We start from the raw sequence: 27,499 nt of genomic DNA, 5'->3' as shown, positions 1-27,499 counted from the left end.
TCGATATCTTTAATTCGATATGCATTCCTGGAATATAAGTCGATTACTTGAAAAGGTCCTTCCCAATTATAAGACCATTTACCAAGAAATTTTGATTTCCTTTTTGTTGGCAATATAACTTTTAATACCAACTCTCCTATACTAAAGCACTTTTCTTTTATCCGACAACTATAACTTCGAGCAATACTGTTTTTCTGATGGACCATTCTTTCAAGTGCTAGAATATGTTCTTGACTTAAATCACTCAACTCATCATATATTGTATTCCAATAATCTTCGATTAGAAAATTATCTTTCCTTATTACTCTTAATGTATTAAGATTAATTTCTAAGGGCAAAACTGCGTCATGACCATACACCAATTTATAAGGAGACATACTCGTCGATCCTTTGGATGAATTTCGATAAGCTCATAATACCTGGCTTAAAGTCTCATGCCAAGTTCAAAGTTTACAACCGATTTGCTTTTTAATCAAATTGATCAATATTTTATTTGCTGCCTCAACTTGACCATTCGCTTGTGCATAATATGGAGTTGAAGTTACCATAGTAATATTCCTTGAAGCTGCAAAATTTTTAATGCGTTGACCTGTAAACTTAGTTCCCTGATCAGTACTTAAAGTTTGAGAAATTCTAAATCGATGGATTATATACTCCTCAATGAAATCTATAATTTCATTTTGCTATATCTCAATTAAAGGAACAGCTTCAACCCATTTTGTAATTCATAATTTATAAAGTATAATTCATTTATATATTAATCATTAGTCATATATAATAACCATATTTATAATGCATATACTTTCTTCTTTTAATGAAAAAACTACAATCTTAACTAGTCTTGACTATTGTTTTTTTTTATTTTGTATTTAATATAAGTGAATACTTAAAAGTCTAAACTAAGAATAATTTATTTTTACAAAAAAAATTTTGACGCGCTGGTCCAACGAGCTTGTAGGCTTTTTTTTAAAGCCTATGACCTGACATTTTTAACTAATAGAATTTTCAAAAAAAAACTCAAATCTGACCTATTTAATAAAACAAGTCGAGCCTAAAACGAGTCAAGCCATGAGCCTCCGTCGGGTAGCCCGACCAACTTCCACCCTACTCACAACATTCAACACACGGCAGAGGCAGAGCTTTCCTCAACCCTCTTTGTTGCTGCCTCTTGTAGGCCTTCGTCTCGGTGCCGCTCGTCCCCTTCCCTAACCTAGTCTCTCACACTCACAATACTCAAACACGACAGAAACAGAGCTCAAAGCCTCAACTTTTTCTATCATTGCCAGTCTCAGGTCTCATCGTTGTAAGACACTACAAGAAAAGAGCTGAGAACCGTTAGATTTAGCGTCGAATTTTACTGGAGATTTAATGTCGGGTTTTTCGATAGACAAGAGAAATTCGTCGCCAAAAAAGATTATTGTTACAACTTTTCATCCGCCAGTAAATATGATAGTAAAATTGGGGTAAAATTCAATAGAAGCTATCACCGTCGCAACTATCAGGAGCACGTTGATAAACCCCATTTATAGGGTTTATCTTGTGCTTGATTTAAGGGATTTTATGACCTTTTACCCATATTTATTCAATGAAATAGCATGATTTTGTGATTGTCTCCTTATTTGTGCTTAGATGTGAAAACATGCTTTTAGACCCTTAATTTGATGGTTTTAATCTCCCTTTGATTCCACTAGATGCCTTGATATGTTTGTTAGTGATTTCAGATTGAAAAGACTAGGAATGGATCAAAGGAGTGAAGAGGAAAGCATGCAAAGTGGAGAAATCATGAAAAGTCAAAGAAGTTGAACTCGCCCATGGACGCGCGCGCGCACCTGGCGCTTGCGCGCACCTGCGAATCACTCCATGGACGCATACGCGTGCTGTGCGCGTACGCGTCGGTACTGATTTATGATTTTTTTTTTAAAATGAAAACGTGACCAACGAATTCTCAAGGGTTGTGGGGCCCAATTCCAACCAACTTTGGCGCCTAAACTGCTATTTAAAGCCAAGGATTGAAGAGCAAGGGGAGAACACACATCAATTCATTACACACTCATTAGGATTAGTTAGAAGTAGTTTCTAGAGAGAGAAACTCTCTCTTCTCTCTAGAATTAGGATTAGGATTAGGTTTAGTTCTTAGATCTAGGTTTTAATCTTTGCTTTCTTCCACTTCTATCTCTCAATTCTTTGTTGCTACACGTCATCGTCGATGCCACCGCCTGGAGTACCCGTTGTCGTCGTCGATGCTACTGTTGCTGTCCCCACCGTATCCTCTGCCGCTGTTGCTGTTCACGTCGCCATCACTGCCGCCTCTGTCACCACCATGTTAAAGAGACCCTGCAGCCAAATATCATTAGATTTATTATTTGTATGGTTATTTTATTTTATTTTTAGATTATTTTGTGAGTTTAGCATTTTGTTAAGGGTTTTGTTAAATCAGTGGTTAAATTTGTTTAACGAAGTGTGTGACTAGGAGTTGTGTTAATTTAATGTAAGTAAAAATTAAATAAAATTAAGTAGGTTAAGTACGGTGAGATTAAGAGTGATTGAGCTATTGGAAGATTTTAGTTGAGTTTAGTAAATGGATTTTGTTCTGAGGGTTACCTGAAACGTTGATTTGGGCCTAAACGTGAGGTCCAGATCCCTTAATGTGGCAGCGTCCGACCTCTTTGGTGCCGAGGTGCCTCATGTCCGAGTTCCTCGTGAGGAGGTAGGGGTAGTACCTGCAAGAGACTCTGATGCTTTAGTTATTAAGGGTTTTCAGCGGGTTTTTAGTGGATTCAAATGTGAATATACCTGTGAGGTACCAGTGTATTTATAGTAAAGTAGATAACCACCTTTGTTGGAGTAGTTCCACTTTTATTGATACATAACCGTTTCCTTTATCTTGGAAGTTTGTTAGGATCTATCTCTCAGGAAAGATAGAGATAGTTAGAGAGATTTTTGGAGGTAGTTATCTGTCTTGGGTAGGTAGAACTTTGTCTCCTTAAATCGGTGTTCGACCTCCTTAAGGAAGTCGGGCATGTCATGAAAGCCACCTTTTTGGGTGAGTCTTTTTGTTTTATTGGGCCTGACTTTTATCTATTGGGACAGGGTATAAGCAGGTTTCTTTCAATTGCATTAAATTTATGTCGCTTATTTTTATAATGCTTGTTGTTAGCATGTGAAATTATAATAGAACCCGTTTTTCAAAAAAAAAAAGAAAAATAATTGAAAATAATTAAATAGATAATTGTAGTGTCACAAATAAATTTATTTGTTATCCCCTTTACATATCTTAGTGATATTCTAGAAGCGAGAATGTAATTAATACTAGTGTAAGTCAAGTTAAAAAGTCAAACTGAGATTATTATGATTATTGTGAAAAACCATAAAAGTTAGTTAGTGGATTTTTACTACTTTTTTTCTTCTTTTTCAAAAAAAAAAATTCAACCACATATTTATGCACTATTTTTTAGAATAGTTATTACTACACATATTTTTACTATGTGGTAAAAATATTACTTAATCCTAGTAGAATACACTTAACCTCTACATTTTTATCCTTTCTCTGTCTAACTACTTGAATTCACTGCCTCTCTCTACCTCTTCATTAATTAATTTTTACTCTAGATAATTATCCATAACAATTAGGATAAGATCGATTACTAAGTCATGACTAGGATACAACTAGAATTATTAATTACCATCTTATTCATTTTTACCTTGGATAATTATCCATAGGCATTAGGATAAGATCAAATAGTAAGATATGATTAGATAGTGACTAAGCACATTAATAACACTCTTATTCACTCTTGATCTCATTAATAAAGTACATTCTTCCACCACTTCATTGATTACCTATCATACTACACTAATCAAACTTAACAAGTGAGAAAGAAAAGAAATTAGAGAGAAAGAGAGAGAGTGGTCGAAGCCTTGAGAGAAGAAAAAAGTGATTCTTTGTGTCGATTTCATAACTTTCACTTCACTAATTCTTTCAAGCACCAAGTTTCCTACTTCCTTTCTCCATTTTTCTTATTCTTTCCTTTGAAAATTTAGTAAGATAATCACCTTTAGGAACTACAAGGAATAAGGCTGGAGGCTAGCATTTCAAGCAAAAGAAAGTTGCATCTCAGCTCCTCCATTGCTCTTAAGTCTCGGCCATAAGTATTGATTTTTCATTAATTGTTAAGTTGCCTTTGTTTAGGAGATTTAGTATTTTTAACGTATTCAAGAGTGAACATCAAGACTAAAGTAAGGGTGATAATGTTTATTTGATTTTTATGCTTGACATTGATTTGTGTATGCCCTCTTTAAAAGTGTATGATGCATGAGTTGCATGAATATTGATTATATGATGAATTGCTTCATTTTGATGAAATGAATGCTAATTGTGAATATGAAGGCTATGCCTAAACGTATTATTGAGAGTCGAACATTGACAGACACTTGAGGTGAGCTTCCTAATTATAAAAGATACTAAGATATAAGAATAAGTCATAATATGAAGGTTTAGAAAGATGATAAAAAAATTAAAGTAAAAAAATGAGAAAAGAAGTTAAAATCTAGTGTATAATCCTAGAAAAAATGTAGGATGTACTAAAAGTGACACTTAGAAAAATTAGGTAACTAATAAGGTTGAAACATATTGTGTACTAGTGGTAAATGTGGAATATTATATAAGCTAATTAGAGTCAAGTTGTAAAATAAGATACATGTTGAGTCTAAATAAGGATCTTAGTAAAGAATTAAGGATAAAAATGTAAGATTAGGTTATTAAGGATGAAATGGGTATTAATAAAAGAATTGAAGCTTATTTGGTAAATTAGAGTGTAAATTATCAACTTGGATAATAATTAATACTAGGATAATTAATTATGACACCTATGATTAAAATGATCATTTAGAAAAAATCTAAAATGTTAATTAGTAAGTCTTAGGAGTAAGATTGTCTTTATGAAAAAGTATAATGATAGTATGGTAGAGTGTCACTTTTAGGGTAAACAAGAGTATAAAAGACATTTAATACTTAATGAAAACTTGGATAACATGGTATCGAAAGTTGAAAGGCTAAGAGTAGAGAATCTCTTAAGTTATGAAATGATACCATAGTAATGTAATAAGTGAGCAAGGGCAAGAGAGTCCCTTCGATAAGTCACTATAATGTACCCAAAAAAAAAAGCAAAAGATCCAATGATGCGTGATGACCACCTAGTAGTGCAGAGTTTTAGACCGTCTAGCCAGAAGTGTGGGAACGCCCACAGAATGTTGAGTCATTTTTCAGTTCAAAGAAACATCTGACATGACGATTAGATGTTTGTTTTTGTATTTGACATGGCGATCAAATACCTTTATATAATTATGATGAGGCGCACTAGCTGAAAAATCATATCCGAAACTTGTGTTTGGATAATGTCGAGAGTAGGTAGATGACTAACACATGAGTTCATAGCTTGCACTAAGATAAGGTATGCATCATACTTGATTGCACATTTCTATGTGATTGAATATATGTGCTTAATTCCTACTTGTATATTGTCATTTATTTGATCTCTTATTTGTTTGTGTACCTTGTTGAACGACTTCAGTGGACGTAAATTTAGTATGAAAATTCTCTAGTTACCCATAAAACTTACGCTTATCACGAAAACCTCTTTGTTCTCCGTTATTGTCATACTAGGAACTATTGGTTCTTATTCCCCTTTTTTTTCCACTCCACAGATGAGATCAGGAGTCATTTTCTTTGAGTACTCTCTACTAGCCCGCTACAAGGATTCTGCATGGGGCAACACTTTCATCGGGGTGAGCTGAGTACGCAAATTTTACGCGCTTTTCGAGCAGTCCTTTTCTTATCCCCTTCTTTCTCAGCAGTTCGATACTGATTCTCCTTATGATTTTCTACTGTCGGAGTTACACCCTGGAGGCCTCTATCACCCTTTTCCACCACAACATTTTTATTAGCCAGACTTGGAGCCAAAGTCACCTTTCAACATCTAGCCTATCTATCATGAGTGATTTGACTTTGTACCTGAGCCATTGATACTGGTGGACTCTGTGTCGGATTATCAGCCTCTGGAACCATTGGATGCTTAGTTTGGTTCTTTAGGAAAGGTCGTCATGACGACCATTCCTAATAGTTTCTTGTCGACCCCTTCCTACGAGACACCATCTAAAGTCATTCTACCTTGGGAGGACACGATGATCATTGATCTGACTTCTAGTCCATAGGAGTATGTTGTATCGGAGGAGCATGGTTAGATAGTAGTTTAGGTTATTTTCCTCGTATTTAGTATATTTTATGAGGGGTTAAGATCTTTTGTATAGTATTCCGACTCCAGTCTAGGGTGGCTTTTATAAAGGCGGAGTTCGGTGCTTAGTTTATGAGTCTGTACATATATGACTATCTATCTTATGTAGTCTACAACCACCTTATATGTGAAACTCAGCCTTCGAGCATATCTATGTGAATATATCTATCTGTGCTTTTTGCTTTCATTCTAAATGTGTTATGTGCCTAACTGTTATATAGCTAATAACGAAATAACTCGTTTAATTCACGCTTATAACTCACACTACAGGTTCATATTATACAATAATATATAATTAGCATTGACCATGGCATGCTGAAAATTGAGTCGTTACAATCGACGCGCTGCTTGCCTGCTCCTCTGCGTCACCGCGCCTCTCGCTGGCCCCTCTGCATCACCGCATCGTCTCGTTGCTCGCCCTTACTGCTCGCTGCTGCCTCTCTACTCGTTGCCCTCACTTCCGCAGTTTGTCCTCTTCTCTTGCCTCTTTTCTGTCTTCCTCAACCTCCCTCTTCTCTTCTCTAACTCGGTTCTCTCCCTTTGCGTGCAATTAAGGTGATCTTTTTTATTTTTTTAGCTATTCAATCATTATTGTTTAATATTTTGAATGATTGTTGCTACTGATCCTGTTTTAATGTAGCTGCAATGATTACTTTTAGCTATTTTTTATTCTATAATTGTTGTTAGTTTTTTCTGATTGTTGTTAATTTTTTTATTTTTTATTTTTTGTGATTGTTGCTACTTAAGTTAATTGATACTTATTCTTTAGGTTGATTGATGCTTGTTATTTAGATGATTGGAATGATAGGCTTTGTGAATTAATTAGGTGATGTATTAATGTGATACTATGGTTAGTTGATAAGTTATGTGAATTGATTGAATTTTTCTTATTTTTAAGATGGGTTCATCACAAACACCATCATCCAATAACAAGAATCAACTAATAAGGTAATAATTGTAACCCAAAAAAAGATAAAATAATAGATACCAAATTTTAAAATTATTTCCCAGATAGAATTTCAGGGAGTGTTATTTTTATTGTGTTAAATTAAAATATTATTATAATAATATTGATTAATTTTATATTTATTTTTGTATTAGTTATTTTTAAAATTCAAGACTTAATTATTGTTAAAATATTAATAAAAATATATCTTTTAAATTTTAATTATTTTATATTTTTATTTAAATGAAACTAAATCAACTAATTTAACTTATGATCAACGGATTAAACTAGAGATTCAATGACCCAATAAGCTTGGTCGGTTCTTTTGGCGAGTCGGACAAGGATAACTAGGGGTGTTCATGAATCGGATCTGATCTGCATATCTGCGGTATTTATCCGAATCCGATACAAAAATTGTAGACATAGATTCAATCCGCAAGGCTATCAAATCGGATCTGATTTGATCCGCACACTTATAGAATTGGATTGCGGATTTTATGTAGGTATCTGCATATCCGCGGATCTGCAAAATTAAATAAATAAATAAATATTTTTCTTATGTTTTATTTCAACTAATAATTATCAATGTTGAATTATTTTAATTTTATTATTTAAAAAAATACGTTTAATATTATTTTAAGAGTAAACATATTTAAAAAAATAAAAAAAATTTATTAATATTTTAAAAAAAATTAGAAAATATTTTTATATTTTATAGATATATCTTATTGAATGCAAACTTAAAAATTGCGAATCGGATCCGATCCTGATAATGTTTGTTCGAATTTTAGGGCAAATCGAAATTTTGGCAATATGCAGAGCAACTATCCTTTATATGATTGAAATTTACCAAAGCGGGGGATGACAGGATTCGAAGAGGAGGAATATATGAAATGAAGGGCTTTGGGTTTGGGTTTGGTGTTTTTTTCCTCCTCCTTCCTCAAATTCCCTGCCACACCCACAAATCACACAGTTAGGGTTTTGAAACCTATTCTCCTTCGCAAACTCCCAAATCACATAAACCCTCCAAAATCCCTCTCTTCTACCATCTCCTTCCAGTTCTCGCAGCTGTTTCCAGGTGCTCCTTACTATTATTATTATTATTATTATTATTATTATTATTGCTGAATGTCATTTATAATATTGTCTTTGAATTTTTCCCCAAAAAACAAATTATTGATAAATTTCATTTTGTGTGCTCAGCTATATTTGTGAAAACCGAAAAGCATAGCTCTTTTTTCCATTCATGTTTGTCAGAACTCAGAACACTGTGGGTAGTGTATTTAGAAGATGCATATTCTGTGTGGCAAAAGCTTGGTTTTGATGTAACTAATGTTCCTTTTAGCTCCGATTTTAATTGAGCGCATTTAGTAGGATTATCTTCTAGCATAGTTTGGCACATCATTGGCTATCATCACCGGTTTCTGTTAGGTACTTACTACTCAGTGATTTGGAATGAATGGGATGACGATTTCAGCTACAAGCAATTCCTGCACCATTAGATTCGGTGGCATTCTCCAGAAAGCATTTGTGTCTCCATGTGCTGGGAGTAGTTATTGGAAAAGAATTTTAAGAAATCACTCCACATGTGCCTCACTGGCGGTTTCTTCAGTTGTGCCAATCATTTTTCGGTCCTCATCCTCTCCGCTGATTGCTTCAAACCTTTCGCAGTCTGAGGTCCAACAACGCTCAGACGAGTGGTTCGCGCTTCGTAAGGACAAGCTGACCACAAGCACATTCAGTACTGCATTGGGTTTCTGGAAAGGGAGCCGTCGTGTCGAGTTATGGCACGAGAAAGTATTTGCAACAGAAGTACAGGTCATTGAAGCTTCCAAAAGAAACGCCATGGAATGGGGTGTGCAGAATGAATCAGCAGCTATAGATCAGTACAGAAAAATCACAGGTCATGAGGTGAGCACAATGGGGTTTGCAATGCATGCGAATGAGCGACTCGATTGGATTGGTGCCTCCCCGGATGGTGTTCTAGGTTGCTTCCCGGAAGGTGGGATATTGGAAGTCAAGTGTCCTTACAACAAGGGCAAGCCGGAGACAGGGTTGCCATGGTCATCCATGCCTTTCTATTACATGCCCCAAGTGCAGGGCCAAATGGAGATAATGGATTGCGAGTGGGTTGACCTATATTGCTGGACACCAAACGGAAGCACAATATTTCGGGTGCTCAGAGAACGCAGTTATTGGGAGTTGATACATGGGATTTTGCGCGAGTTTTGGTGGGAAAGCGTGGTTCCTGCCAAGGAAGCTTTGGTGTTGGGATCTGAAGAGCAGGCCAAGTCATATAAGCCTGCAACTAGACACAAACAGACAGGTCTGGCTATTGCCAAAAGCATAAACTTGGCTAGCCAAGCAAAGCTTCTATGCAGAGAAATTGCAGGGCATGTTGAATTCTATAGCTGATTGGTATTTTCAAGTAATAGGTTGATTTTCAATGAATGCATAGCCTATTCTTTACATATGTAACATTCTCATGTTCAATTACAAGTGTTAATTATTTATTATAACTCAAATTCGCTCCTTCAGTTGTAGAGATAGATTCCTTTGATTTTCTATTTTAATAAAAACAATTATATTACCCGTACAATAAAATCGATCGTCGTGTAAAATACATATTGAAAATTTGAAATATAAAATATAAATTAAAAATAAATTAAATAATATATATTTAAATACAAATATATAGTGACTGATTTGATAAGCGATTTTTTTTAGCATGATTTTTTTAAATTGAAGGCAAAATGACAGAAGGAAACAATCATCGGCTGAAGCTATTAAGTTTAATCTCAAATATTCAATATTGCCGGATTTAATATTTTTTATATAATTTCAAAAGATTTAATTGATACAAAGGTAGTCAAAAATATTTTTTATTAATTATAATATTTTTATAATATCTATTAATATTATTTTTAATAAATAGTTAAAATATATAATAAATATAAATTAATTAATAAATTATTAAAATATAAAAATAAAATTAAAACAAACATTTATTATAAAAAATAATAAAATTTAACATAATTATTTAATTATTTTGTATCAAATAGAATAACCAATCGTCCAACAATTACAAACTAATAATCTAATCTAGTAATATTCTAACAGATCAATTGTGGTTTGATTACGATAAGCGTAATACAAATTTAACCTAGACCGAAAATAACATGTAAAAGCACATTTGCACCTAAAACCATGGTTCTTAAAATTGAATGGGTCGACCAATTCGATTGAATTAACTAGAACCAATCCCTCAATCGATTCGGTTGTGATGAAAAATCATCAGACAAAAATCCAATGAAAAAATTGGTTAAACTGGCAGTTAATCGATAAACTGAAAAAATTGATTCGGTTTTTAAGAGATGTGACTGGTTTGTTGTAGTGTCACAAAACAACGTTATTTTATTTTGAATTAATACCCAAAATGGTCATTGAACTTATAGTCGAGTCTTAATGTTGTTCCTAAACTTAAAATTGTTTCAAATTTGTCCCTAAATTTAACAACGGTATTTTTCAATGATGGAATGATGACATGGTTGGACCGACGAAGGTAATGTCATTTTTGTTCTATTTGGGAACCAAAAATAGAATGGAGATGTTTTACCAATTTGGCGTGACTTTTGTCTAATTATATCATCATTTCGTCACCGAAAACAAATTTTGTTAAGTTTAGGTTTAAAGCAATTTTAAGTTTAAGACGATATAGAGACTCGTTGCAAGTTCAGTACATTGAGAATTAACTCTTTTATTTTTTAGAAAGAGTAAACTACTATTTCTACTCACAAAAGTTGAAAATGCTAACTGACATATCTACCCATAAAAAAAAAATACCATTTATACCCATGAAACATGAGTTTCGCATAACAAAATATCCAAACAGAAAAAAATTACTTAAAAATCCCAAATTACTCTTATTATTACCCTACTACCATCATCTCCCATCTCTCTCTTCGCATCACCTGAACACCCTCCTATCTAACCTCCATTTCTCTGCCACAAACCACCTCATTGCCGCTCCTTCATCACCTCAATTAAAGCAATGCATTGAAAAATAGTGACATCATGAATTAACTAAGAGAAAAGCACCTTTGGAGGAATCAAAATCAATCCAGAGAGAAATTTGAAATGGATGACAATGAGTAAGAGGCAAAATTGGATCTTGGTTTCAGCTGCTGTTTGAGGGAACAAAACAGTGAAAAGGATGTCATCGAAAAAGCTGACAGAAATAGGGCGAAAAAGGACACAGATATAAGGTGTGAAGAGAGTGAAGAGAAAATCAAATCTAAACAACCAAACACAGAAGCATCATGTATCTGGATTCACTTTTTCTAGGAGAATAGAAAAATGGCGAAAGAGATAGAAAGAGAGAAAGAGAGTTCGCCGCAGTTTTGGTTCGCAAAGAACCGCAATGGTGGCGGCGGACACGGTGGCCCGTCGGAGGCACTAGTTTGGTGACAAGGAGAAGGTAGCCACAGTAGATGAGGGTGGTCGACGGTGAAGAGAGGAGAGAGGGCACTGCGGCTCTAGGGTCACTGATAGTGGCGAAGCAGGAACTGGTGCGAAGGTCCCTAGTCGGCAAGGGCGAGATATGAAAGGAGAGAATGAGGGGTGGTTGCTGACGTTGATACTGGAGGCTGCAAGAGGGAAACAGAAGTTGCGACATTTGCCACGGAGGAGGAGAGGTGGCTCGCGGCTGAAAAATTGTTAGGATTGTTTGAAAATCAATTGATTATTGGTGAGAGAGTGAGGATGGGGTTAGTGGTGGTGGTAAGGTGATGAGCAGAAGAAGATGATGGAGTAGTTAATAGAGAAATGATGATGAGAGTAATTTGAGATTTTTATGTGACTTTTTAGTATTTAAATAATTTTATTCTATTTTATAAATACAAATGATAATTTTTTTTATGAGTAAATTTATCAATATTTTTAATTTTCCTAGTTATAAATGGTAGTTTTTTCTTTTAGAAAAAAAAGAAAAAAAAAAACAAATTCGCATACATTTAAGAATCAATATCAGAATTCAGTGCCCTACGTGCCCACACTCACCCCCGCCGCCTCCTCCATCGCCAAAAACTCACGTCCACCGCTGTCTTACCGCCGCCGTCGCATCTACTCCAGTCGCCGTTCCACTGCTCAAGCTCGTCTCCTCCTCCTTCTCAACGCGTCTCGCGTCGCCACTTGTCTCCTCTGTCTCGTTATTCCGTCGCACGACCCCTGTTCTGTCGTCCCTACTACTCATGCTCGTCTCCTCCGTCTCGTTCCTCCATCGCACAGCCCCTGTTCTGCCGCGCTCTAGCCCTCCTCTGCTCCAGTTCCGCCGCGCTCCGGCTCGTGTGTCCGTCGTGCTCCCTCAACCTCACCTCTGTGCTCTATGCTCTGGAAGGTATTTTTAGTTATTCGTGTTTTCTTGATTGTTGATTGTTGTTAACAGGGGAGGATTGTTGATTGTTGTTTTTGTTGAGTTAATTATTATTGATTGTTGTTAAATTTCGGAGTTAATTTTGTACTATTGTTCTGAACTTCTGATTTTGAGTTAATTTCTGCCGGTTTTTTATGTTTATGGGGATAGCAATTTTTTAATTGTGTACAAGTCATGAGAGATGCAAGGTGGTTGTTAATGTTTTGAATTATTTATTGTTGATTTTTGTTAATTTTTTCGAGTTTAGTGTGTTCTTGAGTTTGTTAATTTTGTTTTATTGTGTCATTTATTCCTTAGCTTTTTCTTGTTGATTGTCCTGTATTCTTGGTCTGCTATGGCTGTTGACATGTTGAGGTTGTGCTGTTAGTGATACAAATGCATGTATTTTGAAAAACTCTCTTCATTGTTGCTAGCTTGAACTATTTATATTTGTGAATCTAGTATATTTATAATCTGAGTGAGTAGGGTAACATATTTCATTTTGTTCTAAGCTTCCAAATCCATGCTGATTTTCGGATATTATCATCGATCACTCTATTAGGGATTTTGTGAGCCTTTTAATGGTTATAATAAACTTTTCTTGATACTCTTGAATGATACACAACAAATCTTTTGTATTCCTTTTTTTTTCTGAAGCACAACAAATATTTCATTTTAAGGCTCCAGCATTTTGACTTTGTAAACAGTTATCATGGAATATTACATGTTGGAAGTTAGCTTTTGCTCTTTCATATTAGTTAAGGCTAATATTAATATATTATCCTTCTAAATGTTCACTCCATTTCTGAATTGCCACAATGCATATGTGATATATCTTTTGTTTATTAAATCTACAGGTCCTGTAGCAGAAGATATGTTTTATTTAATTGAATGTGAGTGTGCCTTGATGAAGATATTTATGCTAGTGATAAAATAGAATTGTTTTCATTTCTGAAATCTCACTCTTTTGATTGGGTTGTTCAACACCTCAAACCTCAGATATAGTTGTTCAGTTCTAGACTCTAGATTCCTTAAGCTTTTCTGTTACTGGAACAATGAAGAGTTTTCTTCAAAATACATGCATTTGTATCACTATATGCTATTGAAAAAAACCAGGGATTGATTGTTGATTGTTATTTTTGTTCTGCTTCAATTATTGTTGATTGTCATTAATTTTCTTAGTTAATTTTGTACTATTGTTCTGATTCTGAGTTAATTTCTTAGTTGTTGGCTTGTTGTTGATTAGAAACTAATTAGAAATTTTTTATTTTGAAGACGAAACATTATTCATTTTGAAATTATATATTGATTTTTTTAATAATTTTATTTTATATTTAATTAAATTGGTTCAAGCATGGTTTGATCTCGGTTGGACCATTGAACCCGTCACTTGACCGGTTCATTAACCGGTTCAGTTCTTGCAACCTTGCTTAAAATAAAAAACCCAAAAAATCTTTTCCTGCCTTACACAGATTTTACCGCAAAGTCCAGACGGTCTCCACCATCCACCGCTGAAGCTATTGAAGCGGCAGCGTCATTCTTGCCAGACCTGCTAACTGCATCTCCACCTCGATTGGCTCAATCGAGTTTTCTTTTTTGTTGTGTACGAAGAAGCAGCAGCAGCTCAGCCCTTAGGGTTAACACTGACACGTATTCTGCTGTGGTCGCTGCAAAGATGGAGCCAGAGGTAGTGGAGGCAGAGCTGGTTTTGCCAAGTTATCTCAGTTTCAAGAAGGTTCAAATGTATGAGAAATATCCTAAAGGCCAATCCAGAGGCAGGCACTGGAAACACCTTAAACAGATTATTCAGGCTGAGAATTACCAAAATTACCCTCCTGAGGAACCCAATTGTGAGTTAAGATTGCTCCTAGGGTTAATTTTATATTCAAATTGTATATGTATTTATAGTGGATTTTCTTGCAGATGTCAATATTGAATCGCCCCCTTCTATGCATCCTTGCAAGAAAATTTGTGATATTACTGGCTTTGAGGTATGTACTTATCTTTCCTCTTTAGGCAGTTAAAACAGTAACAAATATATTACTAGCTTGTTTTGGTGAGCTTCTGAAAATAACATGCATTCTTGCTTTTGGCCACACTTTTGAAATTTTGTAATGTTTTATTCTTCCATGTGTAAAAGATTTTGCTTGCTTTCAATCCAATACTTGCCTCTTAGGTTCTTAGTTCTTACACTTGTTCATTTTATCCAACACAAGACATCGAGTGAATACTATTGTGCCTAAATGTTTTTTTTTTTAGACCATTCGGTATGTATTCCCTTCGGCATTCCATTAAGGGACAAATAACTACCCATAGAATATTTTACAGCATGTTCTCTATATGAAAATACATGCAAAACATTGTCACACCTATTACCTTATATCACTCAGTCATACAATTCTTATGGCCAATTACTATATATATATATATATATATATATAACCAAGTCTTTTTTTAACCAAGTTCAACCAAGTTAAATTTACGTACCGCTTCTTACGTTCTCACTCTCGTTCTTTTTCTTCCTCCTCCTCCTCCTCCTCCACCTTCATTCTCACTATCATTATAATGATCATCATTTAACCACCATCTCCTCCTCTCCTTCCTTCTCCTCTTGCTCCTCCTCCTCCATCTTCTTTTCTCGTTTGATATTTTCTCCTTTTTCCTCTTCCTCCTCCTTCATTATTATTATCATCACCACCGTCATCATCTTCTTGTTCTTAATTCAATATCACACAATTAGTTTAACAGTAACAAAAGTGACAGTAATTTTTTATTAGTGACACAAGAAATGTGTTAAAAATGACAGGAATTTTTGATAAATGACACAAGAAATCTAGAAATGTGTTAAAAATGACAGGAATTTTTGATAAATGACACAAGAAATCTTTGAAAAGTTTCGGTGTCAAAATTATAAAATATCTTGCGTCATCGTTAAAAAATTTTGATACTATTTTTCTAATAAATTCTACAAATTTAAAACTCTCCTTCCTCCTCCTCCTCCTCCTCTTCATTTTTCACATTTTCATAATTTTTCTTCTTTCACATTCTCATGATTCTTCTTATTTCATCTGTTTAATAATAACTTCAGTCACGGTTAAGAAATTTCGGTGTCAAAATTAAGAAATATTTTATATCATGGTTAAAAAATTTGGGTGCTATCTTTCTAATAAATTCTATACAATTTAAAACTCTTTCCTCCTCTCATCCTCCTCCTCCTCCTCCTTTCTAATAAATTCTTCTTTTTCTTCTTGTTTAACCCTCTTAACAAGAGCTTGTGTCACGCTTAAGAAATTTTGGTGTCAAAATTAAGAAACTTTCTGTGTCAAGATTAAAAAGTTTCGGTGCTATTTTTTTTGATAAATTTTGCACAGTTCAAAACTCTACCTCCTCTTTTTCATCATTATTATCATCTTTTTCTTCCTTATCTTCTCCTTCTTGTTTCACCTTCTTATAATTCTTTTTGTTTCATCTTAACAAGAATAAAAACAATAAATTAAAAAGAAGAAAGAATTAAACAAAGAAAAAGAATTAAAATACCGCAATAACTACTAAGAGCATGAGAAGAAGGAGGAGGAGGAGAAGAAATAGGAAAAAAAATATAGCAGCAATAGCATCAATAAAAGAATGATGATGAGGAAAAACTGCGCGAAGAAGAAGGAACGCGAATAAGAAGTGCATGACTCACACGCACATTATATGAGTGGTTTTTGTTGGGTTTGGAGCAACTTGGTTGACACAAATGCTTGGATGTGTAGCGGGATCAATTTGTGCTTAAATGTCTTAAAACATTTTCTGAAGAGCTTGTTTGGAATGCTAGGAATTAGAATTCACTCAAGAGTTGAATTCTGGTTCTTGCTTTGGAACAACTAAAAATGAATGATTTCCAAATCAACTCTCACACTCTTTAAACTTGAATTATATTCCATTAATATATTATAGTTATTCCAAATCATGAAATTGAATTTCAAATAGAAATGAATTCTTTTCTTAAAGGAAATAGAATTCTTTTCTCATGTTAAATGGTTTCCAAACAAGCTCGAAGTGTGTTTGGAAACCTTGGGATTTCAATTCACTCAAGAGTTAGAATTCTTTTCCGTACTTTGGTTGTAAAAAGTTATGTAAATTTCAAATCTAATGAGAATTCAATTCTCATGTTTCAAGCTAAATCAAATCAGACCAAGTGTGGTCGATTTCTAATTTTATTCTCATGAGTTGTGACATTGCCAAAATAATTCTCACTGAAAAACTAAAATACCAAAATTAACCCACTAATTATCTTTTCCATTCAACACAACAGCACCATTAATAGTTTAATACCATCATCACTGACACCTCACCCTTTACTGCCATTATCATTATGTCCAACACCACATTTATAATCATCAATCAATGTTGTAGGAAGTTTTGCCTTGTATAGATTTGTGTTAACAAATAAAATAAAATAAAATCAACAACTAACACAGCAAAGATGACAATCGTGGGGCGAGGGCAGTGGGGGTGTGGGTGGATGTAGGGATGAATGGTGGTGGTTGAAGTTAGTGTTGGTGGACAGTGAAATCACCTTCTAAGGTTAGAGATTGAGGGGCTGAGACTGAGAATGGCATTTGAAAGAGAGTTGGTGGTAATAGTAGGAGGATAAAATAGTTATTTCAAACAAATTCTACATATTCTATTTCATTTCTGTTCTTTTTGTTCCAAATCAAAGAATTCTCTCAAGAATTCTATTCAACTCTATCTTTTCAAAAGTTTCCAAATACACTCCTAATGACTACCACTAAGATATCAAGTGAAAAATAAGATTTTACTGTTGTTTTTTGCAGTTGCATCTTAGTTTAGTAAGCATTGAATAATGAATTTTCTCATGTGCAAGTTATTCTTTTTCCTGAATGAAGTTTTTTTCGTGTGGTACACTGGTACTTTCTAAGATTTTCAAGTTAGTGTTATGTCAATTTGACATGATTTGAGATTTAGCTATCTTGCATTACACATACTTGATTATTATTATTATTATTATTATTATTATTTTAGTTTTTAAGCTTGATATGTATAGCAACTAGAATCTAAACTGAAATTAAGAGAAACTTGTTTATATTTGCTGATCGAAGCTGAATTTCAGTTGGGAATTCCTCTTGGAAATTGTATACAAGTATGGAATTTAGTAAAAATTAATTAAAATGTATAACCAGACTTTCAAAACCGAAACTCAATTTCTGCTGAATCCTCTTACACGTATAACTAAAAACACCCCATCCTCATCAAATTTCATGGAATCTTTTACACTTCTGGTTAGCATAACTAATTCTGTCTTCACTCATCCGCCTCAAATTTAAAATTTAGTAATAGGAAGTTCTGGATTCTTTTCATTATTATAATTGTATGCCCTTGTGGAATTTGAGACCACAATGTGCTCAGCTTGGCCTATATCTAGCGTAGCGTCTGATTTCTGTTGAACAAGGACTGAAAAGATGTGTCTTCCACATCTTTTGTTGTAGATATAGAGATTGACTTAAAAATCGTCCTTGACTAAGGCTATTGTGTCCTTCTATTTGGAAAGTATATAAATTATTTTAAAAGTTGTCCTAAGAAAGACAATTTTAAATTTGTATGTGTCCCCATTCTCCAACCATATTTCTTACCCAACAACATCTTCGAATCAAACTAGTAACAAATCGTACCCAACACTATCAAGTATGTTGAGGTTTTTGCTTAAACTTAGTAGGATTTAAATTTCATTGTATTTTTGTTTGTATATCGCATTGTTGATCCTTTTACAGTCCCTTTTATATTGCATTGTATTTAAACTTCTTATCCCACAACCTAGGATCAATTCCAACATAACTATGGCTCCGTTTGGTTGATGTATATGATGAGAGATAGACACAAAGACATAGACATTAAAGACATGGACATAAAATATTTGTGTCTATGTATTGTGTTTGGTAAAAATAAAGAACAAGACACACATATTTTAAAAAGACTGAATTACCGTTCATTCTACCACAAGTTTTACTATTATTACTGTACATCCATTATCCCAAACACTACATGTCATCACCATTGAATTTTTATTTCTTTTAATATTTTTTATTTCTTCTAATATCATCTTAAATTATCATTCAAATATTAAATATATATATATATATTTTTTTTTGAAAAAAATAAAAAAGTAAAGCTCAGAATTTATCAAAGATTAATCAAAATTTAAATAAATAAAAAATTAAATGTACAATTTTTTTTGAAGAAAATAGAAAGATAAATTTAGTTATAGAATCTAAAAGAGGAAGAGAAAAAAGAAAGGTTTGGGTAGATAAGAGGACAAATTTTAAAATTTCAATAAGGGTAAAAGAGTAAAAAATTAGTATCTCACAAGTTGTGTCTTAGTGTCTCACTAAATTGGAGGTACACAAATTTAATGTCTCCGTGTCCATCCGTGTCCTCCCGTGTCCTTCGAAAATCTGTGTCTCACCAAACCAAACAGCAGACATGTGTCACCGTGTAGCACTGTGTCTATGTCTCAGTGTCTATGTCTCTCAAACCAAACGCTGCCTATATTCACGTCATGAGACAACAGAGGACTAAATTTGTTCATGAATCTTTTTGTTGGTCTGGAATGTTCCAAAAATTTGTTCATGAATCTTTTTGTTGGTCTCGAATGTTCCAATGCCACTGTTTTATATGTTAATTTTAATTCATGATGTTGGTTATGATTGTTAGTTTTCCCATGCCATATGGCTTGCTGAAAAATTGATTAATTACTTGACCTTGCAGGCACCTTACTATGATCCTAGGACCAATCTCCGGTATGCTAACACTGAAGTTTTCAAGATCATAAGATCGCTTCCTAATGAATATGTGCAGAGATACCTAGCTTTAAGGAATGCCCAAGTGGTTCTTAAGTAGTTCTTTTACTTTTTCAACTTCTGGGATATTAAACAGGTTTACTCGTTGGACATTATTAAGTGATGTCACTCATCTATGCATCATCATCATATTGATCTTTTTCTGATATTTTGCTAGCAAATTGCATAAAATCTAGTTACATTCAAGCAATGATGGTGTGTGTTTTAAGTAGAAACACATCCAATGTAATAAAAGTTGGAGTAACTTAATGTGGCTTGGACAGATTCTAGTTTGACACATTGAATTTCTTCTGTCAGGTTTCATAAGTTTTTGGCTCTGCAAAATTTGTGTTTTGTAATTTTAGTCTGTAGTTGTAGTCTTAAAAATTCAAAACTTTTGGTTTTGGTCTTTGCTACCTTATGCCATGCGACGTCAGTATTCAATGGTGACATGTTAATGGCAAGGAATCAAAACCAAATATCTTGAAGTTTTTAGGACCAAAGCCACAAATTGGACAGAGAAACAAATATTTTGAATTTTATACTGTTGAAATTTGAAAAACATTAAAGTATTTTTATTTCTAATATTTGTCAAAGGTTTTAAAATAATCACTATTAATAAGTTAATTTGAATCAATTTTATAACTAACGTTAAAAAGGTAAAAATCAATAATTAAGTAAAAGAGTAAAATTATTTTTTTTTTTAAACATTAAGTATAAAATTGATACAAGTTAGAGGCTAGAAATAATTTTAAAACTATCTACAAAAGTCAGAGACACAAGCATATTTTACCCTATTTATTTCTATAAAAGGTATAATGGTTGCATAATGGGGTTAGAAACTGATTAACTGAGTAATTAAATTCTACTCATGAATTTCAGGTGCAAGTTTAATATTGAAATATCTATTTATATTTTATAAAAGTTGATACCAAATCATTCTACGTTTAAACACATAATTTGCTTATAATTTTGCAATGTAAGCATATTATAGTATTTGTCATTTTATCATGAAACCAAGCATATATATATATATATATATATATATATATATATATATATATTTCTTTTATTAATTAACTTGAGTTGGTCGTGGTCAATTCACTTGTCCGTTTAAGTAAGTATCGGAAGTTCGAGTTTGGAGTTTAGATCCACGACGGGAGATATTTTATAACAGTTCTCATAATAATTAGCAAGATGCCCCATACTACTAAAATCTCTTCTTAACAATATTAATATTCTCTTAATTATTCAATTTATATTTTGTAACCATTTTCACAATAATTAACAAAATTAATCCTACAACTAAAATCTATTTCTTAGTAATGTTAATTATTTTCTAAATTATTCAATTCATATTATTTAAAACATATCATTTACATGCATATATAGACACTAGAGGCAATATGTGAAGTCAAAATATTCATGACAAATGTTAAAAGATGTTGGAGTCTCTCAAGGAAATGACGGTAAAGAGGATGAGTTATCAAATCAACAATGTAAAGCATTGCATATTATAAGATACTTAAAATAAGAGAATGAAAAAATATTATATAAAATTACTAGCAAAGATACTCTAAAAATAATTCACATTTAAAAAATATTAAAAATAATAATCGTTAACTTAAAATGCTAACTTTTGAAGTGAATCAAGCAATCAACCAATGTTATTTTATTTTATTTTAATATAAATATATTTTAATTCTATCTAATGAAAATGTAATCTATTTGTATTTATCAAAATAATTGATAATATAGATATATGAAGTTTTAATTTTTGAAACAGAAATTAATAAAGATACAACAATGCTACGTGCACACACAAAAAATAATTACTTGCATAAAATATATATTAAAATATAAAATACACATTAAGAATGAAACAATATAAGTATTTATACACAAAGATATAATGGCTAATTTTTTATGCATATATAACATTTTTAGTAAAAATAATTATTTACATTATATAAATAACTACGAGTTTTAAAATTTTTATAAATTTATAATGTATATTTTCATGTGATTGAACTTTCATTATTTCACAATATTTTTCTATTCATATTTATAATTATGTATTTAAAATTATTTTATGTATTTATTAATTGCGCTATCATTTATTTGAGTTTGCAAGATGCGTACATCTCATTCTAATTAGAATAAAACATGGAGGCAGCAAACATAACTTAAGAGGGCATTACTTTAACCAAAACCAAAATTAAGTTTCAGTAATAAACAATGTGAAACTAATTCTTGACTATCCTTCTTAGATATCATAACTTCGCAACGGAGGTTTAGTTGAGATTGTATATTAACATGCCTCTTAATATACTTCACCCGAGTTTGAACCTTGACGATACTAAGTGGTAGTATAAACCCTTTAAAATGTTGGGTATGTGAGCCTTTAAAATGTTGGGTATGTGAGTGGATAGTGTGTATGAGTAGATAGGGTGCGTGTATTTATGATTTTAATACCTATGATTCGAAAATGTCCAATCCATCTGAATAATAAAAAAAAAAAAGATAACATAACTTCTATACCAAGTGATCCTCGTTAATCACAGCAAATACAACACAAATTCTGGTCCCAATCCAAAATTCTGATCAAGCAATTTTAGATAAAAATCTTGTTTATTACACAAACTGAAAATTTCAAAGCCACCTTAGTGCCTTACTCTAATATAACACGCACAAAGTTGGTGCAGATACACATGCAGTGTCCCAACACACAAGCCATAAAAAAATAAAAATAAAAAAATTGTCATCCAATTAAGACATCAGCTACAAAGATTTGGTATGCACACTCCGGCATCTGGATTCTGTTGTTCCTTCCATATTCTTCCTGTAACTCTTAGTTTCAGTTCCTTCCTATCTCCACCAGAGAAAAATAAGGCCATATTTCGTTGAATGATCAGACCATCATGGCTATCCCTGACTTTCCGGTGGCTATCCCGGATACTTCGTGGAGTACCCTCCCAAATGAGTTTCCTGCCATTTGCCCCGACCTCAAGGCTATAGCTATAGTTCCGAGCCTCATTCTCGTCCCCCATGAAACGAAGGAATGCCATGTAAACCGGGGCCATGCCTAGCTGGAATGCTTCAAAGTGGAGACAGAAGTATTGTCCAAAACAATGAAATACCTAACCAGAGGAAATACAAGTTGGCAATCAGGCAGCAAGAAGCATAATGAGATAATCTTGCAGTTGCTGCTAAATAGAAAATCAAAATAAAAGTACCCATTTCTAAATTCTCATCAATTTAAACAAGAAAAAAAAAAGAGTAAACCCTCAAAACCTTGTCTCTTATCAAAAGCACAGGAGACAAAGTTGTCCCTTAGGATCTGAAAATGACAACTTACTCAAACCATTCCCTTACCAGACAAATTCATCCTTCACAGTTCAAACATATTACAACTATTCAATACATGTAAAAATTTAATATAAAAGGACTAATTTGTCACTTTACAAATAATAAGAAAAAATTTGTCATTTTCAAATCATGATGGATAACTAGCCATATGAAGGCATGAAGCATCTAACAAATTTCACAAGGGATCGATTCCAATTTTCAATCTCTCCATGACTTCCCAGTATTTCCACCAACAGATATTAAAGTACCACAAACCAATGGGTGCCTGTTGTGTGTCATCTTTTAATATCCATTTGTGGAAACATATGACAAAGGGTAATGATCTGTAGAAATAAATCTGATACACTTACCGTGAGCATCCATGTTGCATTCTCAACTTCACGGGGATTTGATTTTACATAGCGGTGGTTGAATGTGCATCCTGTGTGCATGTCCACCTTGTGATCATCCCTCAGATGTGCAACAAGGAAAGGAATGTCCCCGACAATAGAGCACTCTGATCCAGCATAAGGACAATTGTATGGTCTGAAATTGCATACTGTCTCATGCTTCAGCTTGCTGTAGTATGGAAATATTTCTGGACATCCGAGGGAGTAGTACTTGCAAGGTAACTCGAGCGATTCAGCCACCTTTTCCAGTGCCAGACACCTAATATCTCCAAGCTCTTGTCTACAAGTGGGACACCGATTGTGCACCCTTGTTTTACATGTGGAACACAATGTATGCCCATTATGGCACTGCAAGAAATCTATTGGTTACTTTCATTTTCCACATCTTCACAAATACAGACATTTTGCAGTATGTGTCAATTAATAATATACTTCAATACAGATTGTCTATAAGAAATCCTAGCAACCTAGCCAATCAATATTTCTCAGAATCCAGTCTGAATCCTCTCGCCCTCTCATTTTTCTTCATCCTCTAACAAGAACCACCTACATGTGCTATGCATTCCTACATTCAACTACAACATAGGCAGTTAATTACTTACATGTGCCATGCATGATTACATCAGTTTGCTAAGGTAGTTTTTCAGTCAGTAATTTATACCTGCATAACTTTGGGGAAAGGCTTATTTTTCTAGTGTCTTTGGATTCCAGCTTATTCGCCTTTAAAGGTTTCAGTCAGTAATTTCTCTCTGCCGATTTTTCTCTCTCCTTTCTCCTAACAAAGTTTCTTTAACAAGAAAAGGAGATAAACCAAACAAATCTTCCTGACGTTTTGAGTTTTTATTTGTAGTTCAGACTTAGCCTGTTACTTTATTTCATATCATACGTAAAAGACCTCAGCTAGGGGACCGGGGGACAAATGAAATCGGCATTTTGCCGAGGCCAATCTTCAACTTTTTTGTTCCCATTTATTATGACTTCGAAGGTAACCATATAACTTATTGTTCCATTCTTCTTACTCAGCCTAATAGATAAGAAGAAGTAAATCCTTTACTACTTTTCAATAATTGATACAGAGAGCTTTCAACCATAGCATCCCTTGGGTCACACTGACTTCATATTGTCTTCTACTTCAGATAAAATATATGTTCTCATTGGTCTATAACCCTAATGGGTGGTTTTGTGCAAATCCTTCTTCAAACTTTTAATTATACCCAAGGCCTTTTTAATACCAGAGCTTCCATAGGATAAAAGCCCAAAAATATGTAAAGTCAAATTCTACAATCTTTCTAAAATAGATGCTACTGCAACATTGTCTTGAATGCATTTATTCCTAATCCTATCTTGTTGGCATTTTACTGCCCAAGCTTACATCTGATACAACAACAAAACATAGTTGTGTACAAAGTATTTTCTTGAGTTTAACAAACAAAGAACATCCACAGTACTCCTTGGATTCATTCACCAAGGTCTTACTACATATTCATCAAACATAAATCAAGTTTACTCCATACCAACTTCTAATGGAAACAATTTTTGTAAAATCAGTTCTAACTAAACTTACTTTCAGAAACTATAATATCAAAAAGAATAAAAAACTTCGTATACCAAAGGCCAGTGATAAATTTACAATTGCTAAACAAGAATGAAACGCTGAACTACAGTAAATAATTCACTTTGCACAAATTTTATTTGTAATAAACAAATGTGAGATTAAAGTTCTGACACCATGGTAAACTCCTTGAACTGGCATCTCACTGCAATCATTGTTTCAGCTCAATTCCACTAAATCAAACATGCCCCTCCAACCATAACCCTAAATTCCCAAAACCAACTCCAAGACCCAATCCCCCAACTCAGAAAAATTCCATTAACACTCAAAAACACATGTCATCAAAATTCTCTCAATCCAACTTCAAATCCATTACCAAAAGGAAATTAACAATCACCTCAAAATAATTTAAAAAAAATGAATAAGATGAAAATTAGGGATAGAACCCTAACCTGATGAATTGGGGGATACATTGAATTGGTGCAAACGGGACATTCAAGCAACTCATGGACGCTGGTTGCAGGAGGAATAACCACCGTTGCGCCCATAACATTGTTGTTGCTGTTGTTGTTGTTGTTGTTGTTGATGTTGTTGTTGTTGGCGCCTCCATTGCGAGGCTTCGAAGATGAAAACTCAGAGTGATGATGAGGATGAAGGTTATGGTGTTGGATCTCATCTTCATCCATGCCATCAGAGGATGACACACACTCAATGCTGTCCAAATCCATTGAGATTTGGACTCACCAAAACAAAACAAAACAAAACAAAAATTGGATACAAAGAAAGAAAGAAAGAAAGAAGAAAGAATACACAGTTAAGAAAATCGAGAAATTTTCATTATTTTTTCATCGATTTAAATACACAGCCAAAAACTTGGACATCTCTCTTTTTCTTTTCTCTCTTTATTTTCTTCTTCTTCCTTCTCCAATTGTGTTGGTGATTATTCTCTGTCTGTCTGGTTCAGTGCGAAAAGTTTCGTATCAAGAGAAACTAGAAGAAGAATGGAAAGAGAAGAGGAGAAGGAAGATGAGGGTGGTGGTCATGGATCCAATGAGAGAAGAGAAGAGAAGAGGAGAAGATTAAACCACTTTTTTGTGTGGGAAGAAGAACGAACAGCTTCTTTTCTTTCTGTTTTTTCTTTTTTCTCTTTCTCTCTCTAACATTCTCTTACCGAGGTTCAGGTTGTCTTTCTCGTGTCTGAAGTATGTGAGAGAGAAAGAAATTCTGACCCTTGGATTCATTGCAAGATTCATAGATCTGACGGTAGCAAATCCATTCTTACTCCTTCTCTATGTTTTATACTTTTTATTGATTTCTTTGCATTTTTGCTTAGTTCACATCTCAACATAATCTGAGAATGATAATTAATAATGGTTAAGATATCATATAGGAAATTATGAATATTGTTATAAAATAACTAAATAAATAAATAAAGAAGAGGTAATAAATAAAATAAAAAAATATAATTAGAGAAAGAGAAAGAGAATATATTTTATTGTTTTTGTTGTAGTGTATATTACTTTATATTTGGTTCACTATTTATAGGTATATATGGGCATCATTTTCAAACTTCATTAAAATTCAATTTGGCTTGGAAAAATCAGCCGTCCATATAATTAATGGTCATCCACATCAGCTTTTATCATAACACTCTCCCTTGAATGACCATTTAGGATTATTACCTCCTTAAAACCTTACTAAAGAAAAACCCAATGGGAAAAAACCTTAGTGAAGGAAAAAGAGTACAATATCCTTTGTGATGGGAATTGCCTCATTAAAAACCTTGTCAAGAAAAATTCAATGGGAGAAAAACCTGACCAAAGAAAAAAGAGTACAATCTCCCCCTCTTGCCGACATTATTTTATATCTCGAAATCGGCGCATCCCAATCTGATGTACCAATCTTTCAAAGAAGATTTTGGGAGTGACTTTGTGAATAAATCTGCCAGATTATCACTTGAGCGGATCTGTTGGACATCAATTGTCCCTTGATTTTGAAGATCATGAGTGAAGAAGAATTTGGGAGAAATATGCTTTGTTCTATCACCTTTGATATATCCGCCTTTAAGTTGAGCAATACATGCTGTATTATCTTTAAACAGGATAGTTGGAGCTATCTTCTGATCAATCAGTTCACATGATGATAGAATATATTGGATCACACTCCTCAGCCAAAAACACTCGCAACTAGCTTCATATATCGCTAGTATTTCAGCATGATTAGAGGATGTTGCAGCAATCATCTATTTCGTGGACCTCCATGATATAGCTATACCACCATATGTGAACAGGTATCCTATTTGAGATCTCCCTTTGTATGGATCAGACAAGTATCTGGTATCTGCATAGCCTACTAGTTGTGACTTGGATCCATAGGGATAAAACAATCACATATCAACCGTTCCATGAAGATATCGAAAGATTTGTTTGATTCCATTCCAATGTCTTCTGGTTGGAAAGAAACTATATCTTGCTAGTAAATTCACCGCGAATGATATGTCAGGTCGCGTATTATTAGCAAGATACATTAGCACTCCAATGGTACTAAGATATAGTACTTCAGGACCAAGGATATCTTCATTCTTTTCTTTAGGATGGAATTGATCCTTTTTCACATCTAAAGATCTTACAATCATTGGGGTACTTAATGGATGTGACTTATCCATATAAAATCTTTTCAAGATCTTCTCTGTGTATGTTGTTTA

General features: G+C 33.6%; 3 protein-coding genes across 6 annotated transcripts; 2 read left to right on the top strand and 1 right to left on the bottom strand.

The window, feature by feature from the left end:
• The first annotated feature begins 8,032 nt into the window (after positions 1–8,032).
• LOC112755540 (uncharacterized) lies at positions 8,033–9,761 on the top strand. Of its 4 annotated transcripts, none has more exons than XM_025803698.3 (2): positions 8,033–8,314; positions 8,668–9,761. In XM_025803698.3, exon 2 carries the CDS (start codon positions 8,692–8,694, stop codon positions 9,649–9,651), a length of 960 nt encoding a protein of 319 aa, XP_025659483.1. In that variant the 5' UTR covers positions 8,033–8,314; positions 8,668–8,691; the 3' UTR covers positions 9,652–9,761. The 4 variants fall into 4 exon arrangements, with proteins under 4 accessions (XP_025659483.1, XP_025659482.1, XP_072053670.1 ...); XM_025803697.3 differs by having other exon boundaries at positions 8,440–9,761; XM_072197569.1 differs by having other exon boundaries at positions 8,071–8,314; positions 8,683–9,761.
• A 2,440-nt stretch (positions 9,762–12,201) lies between these two features.
• Positions 12,202–19,830, top strand: LOC112755539 (protein EIN6 ENHANCER). Its single transcript, XM_025803696.3, has 4 exons — positions 12,202–12,631; positions 14,119–14,496; positions 14,570–14,637; positions 19,415–19,830. The coding sequence occupies exons 2-4, from the start codon at positions 14,322–14,324 to the stop codon at positions 19,544–19,546; spliced, it is 375 nt and encodes a 124-aa protein (XP_025659481.1). The 5' UTR covers positions 12,202–12,631; positions 14,119–14,321; the 3' UTR covers positions 19,547–19,830.
• Positions 19,831–22,064: 2,234 nt separating this feature from the next.
• On the bottom strand, positions 22,065–26,133 carry LOC112755538 (E3 ubiquitin-protein ligase SINAT5). The gene is made up of 3 exons (XM_025803694.3): positions 25,248–26,133; positions 23,205–23,591; positions 22,065–22,625 (listed from the first exon to the last, which is right to left on the bottom strand). The coding sequence occupies exons 1-3, from the start codon at positions 25,521–25,523 to the stop codon at positions 22,263–22,265; spliced, it is 1,026 nt and encodes a 341-aa protein (XP_025659479.1). The 5' UTR covers positions 25,524–26,133; the 3' UTR covers positions 22,065–22,262.
• Positions 26,134–27,499: the final 1,366 nt, after the last annotated feature.

This window comes from Arachis hypogaea, chromosome 6, assembly GCF_003086295.3.
Source record: "Arachis hypogaea cultivar Tifrunner chromosome 6, arahy.Tifrunner.gnm2.J5K5, whole genome shotgun sequence".
NCBI classification, from domain to species: Eukaryota; Viridiplantae; Streptophyta; class Magnoliopsida; order Fabales; family Fabaceae; genus Arachis; species Arachis hypogaea.
The sequence above is the reverse complement of the archived record's forward strand: the minus strand, read 5'-3'. Positions and strand labels throughout refer to the sequence as shown.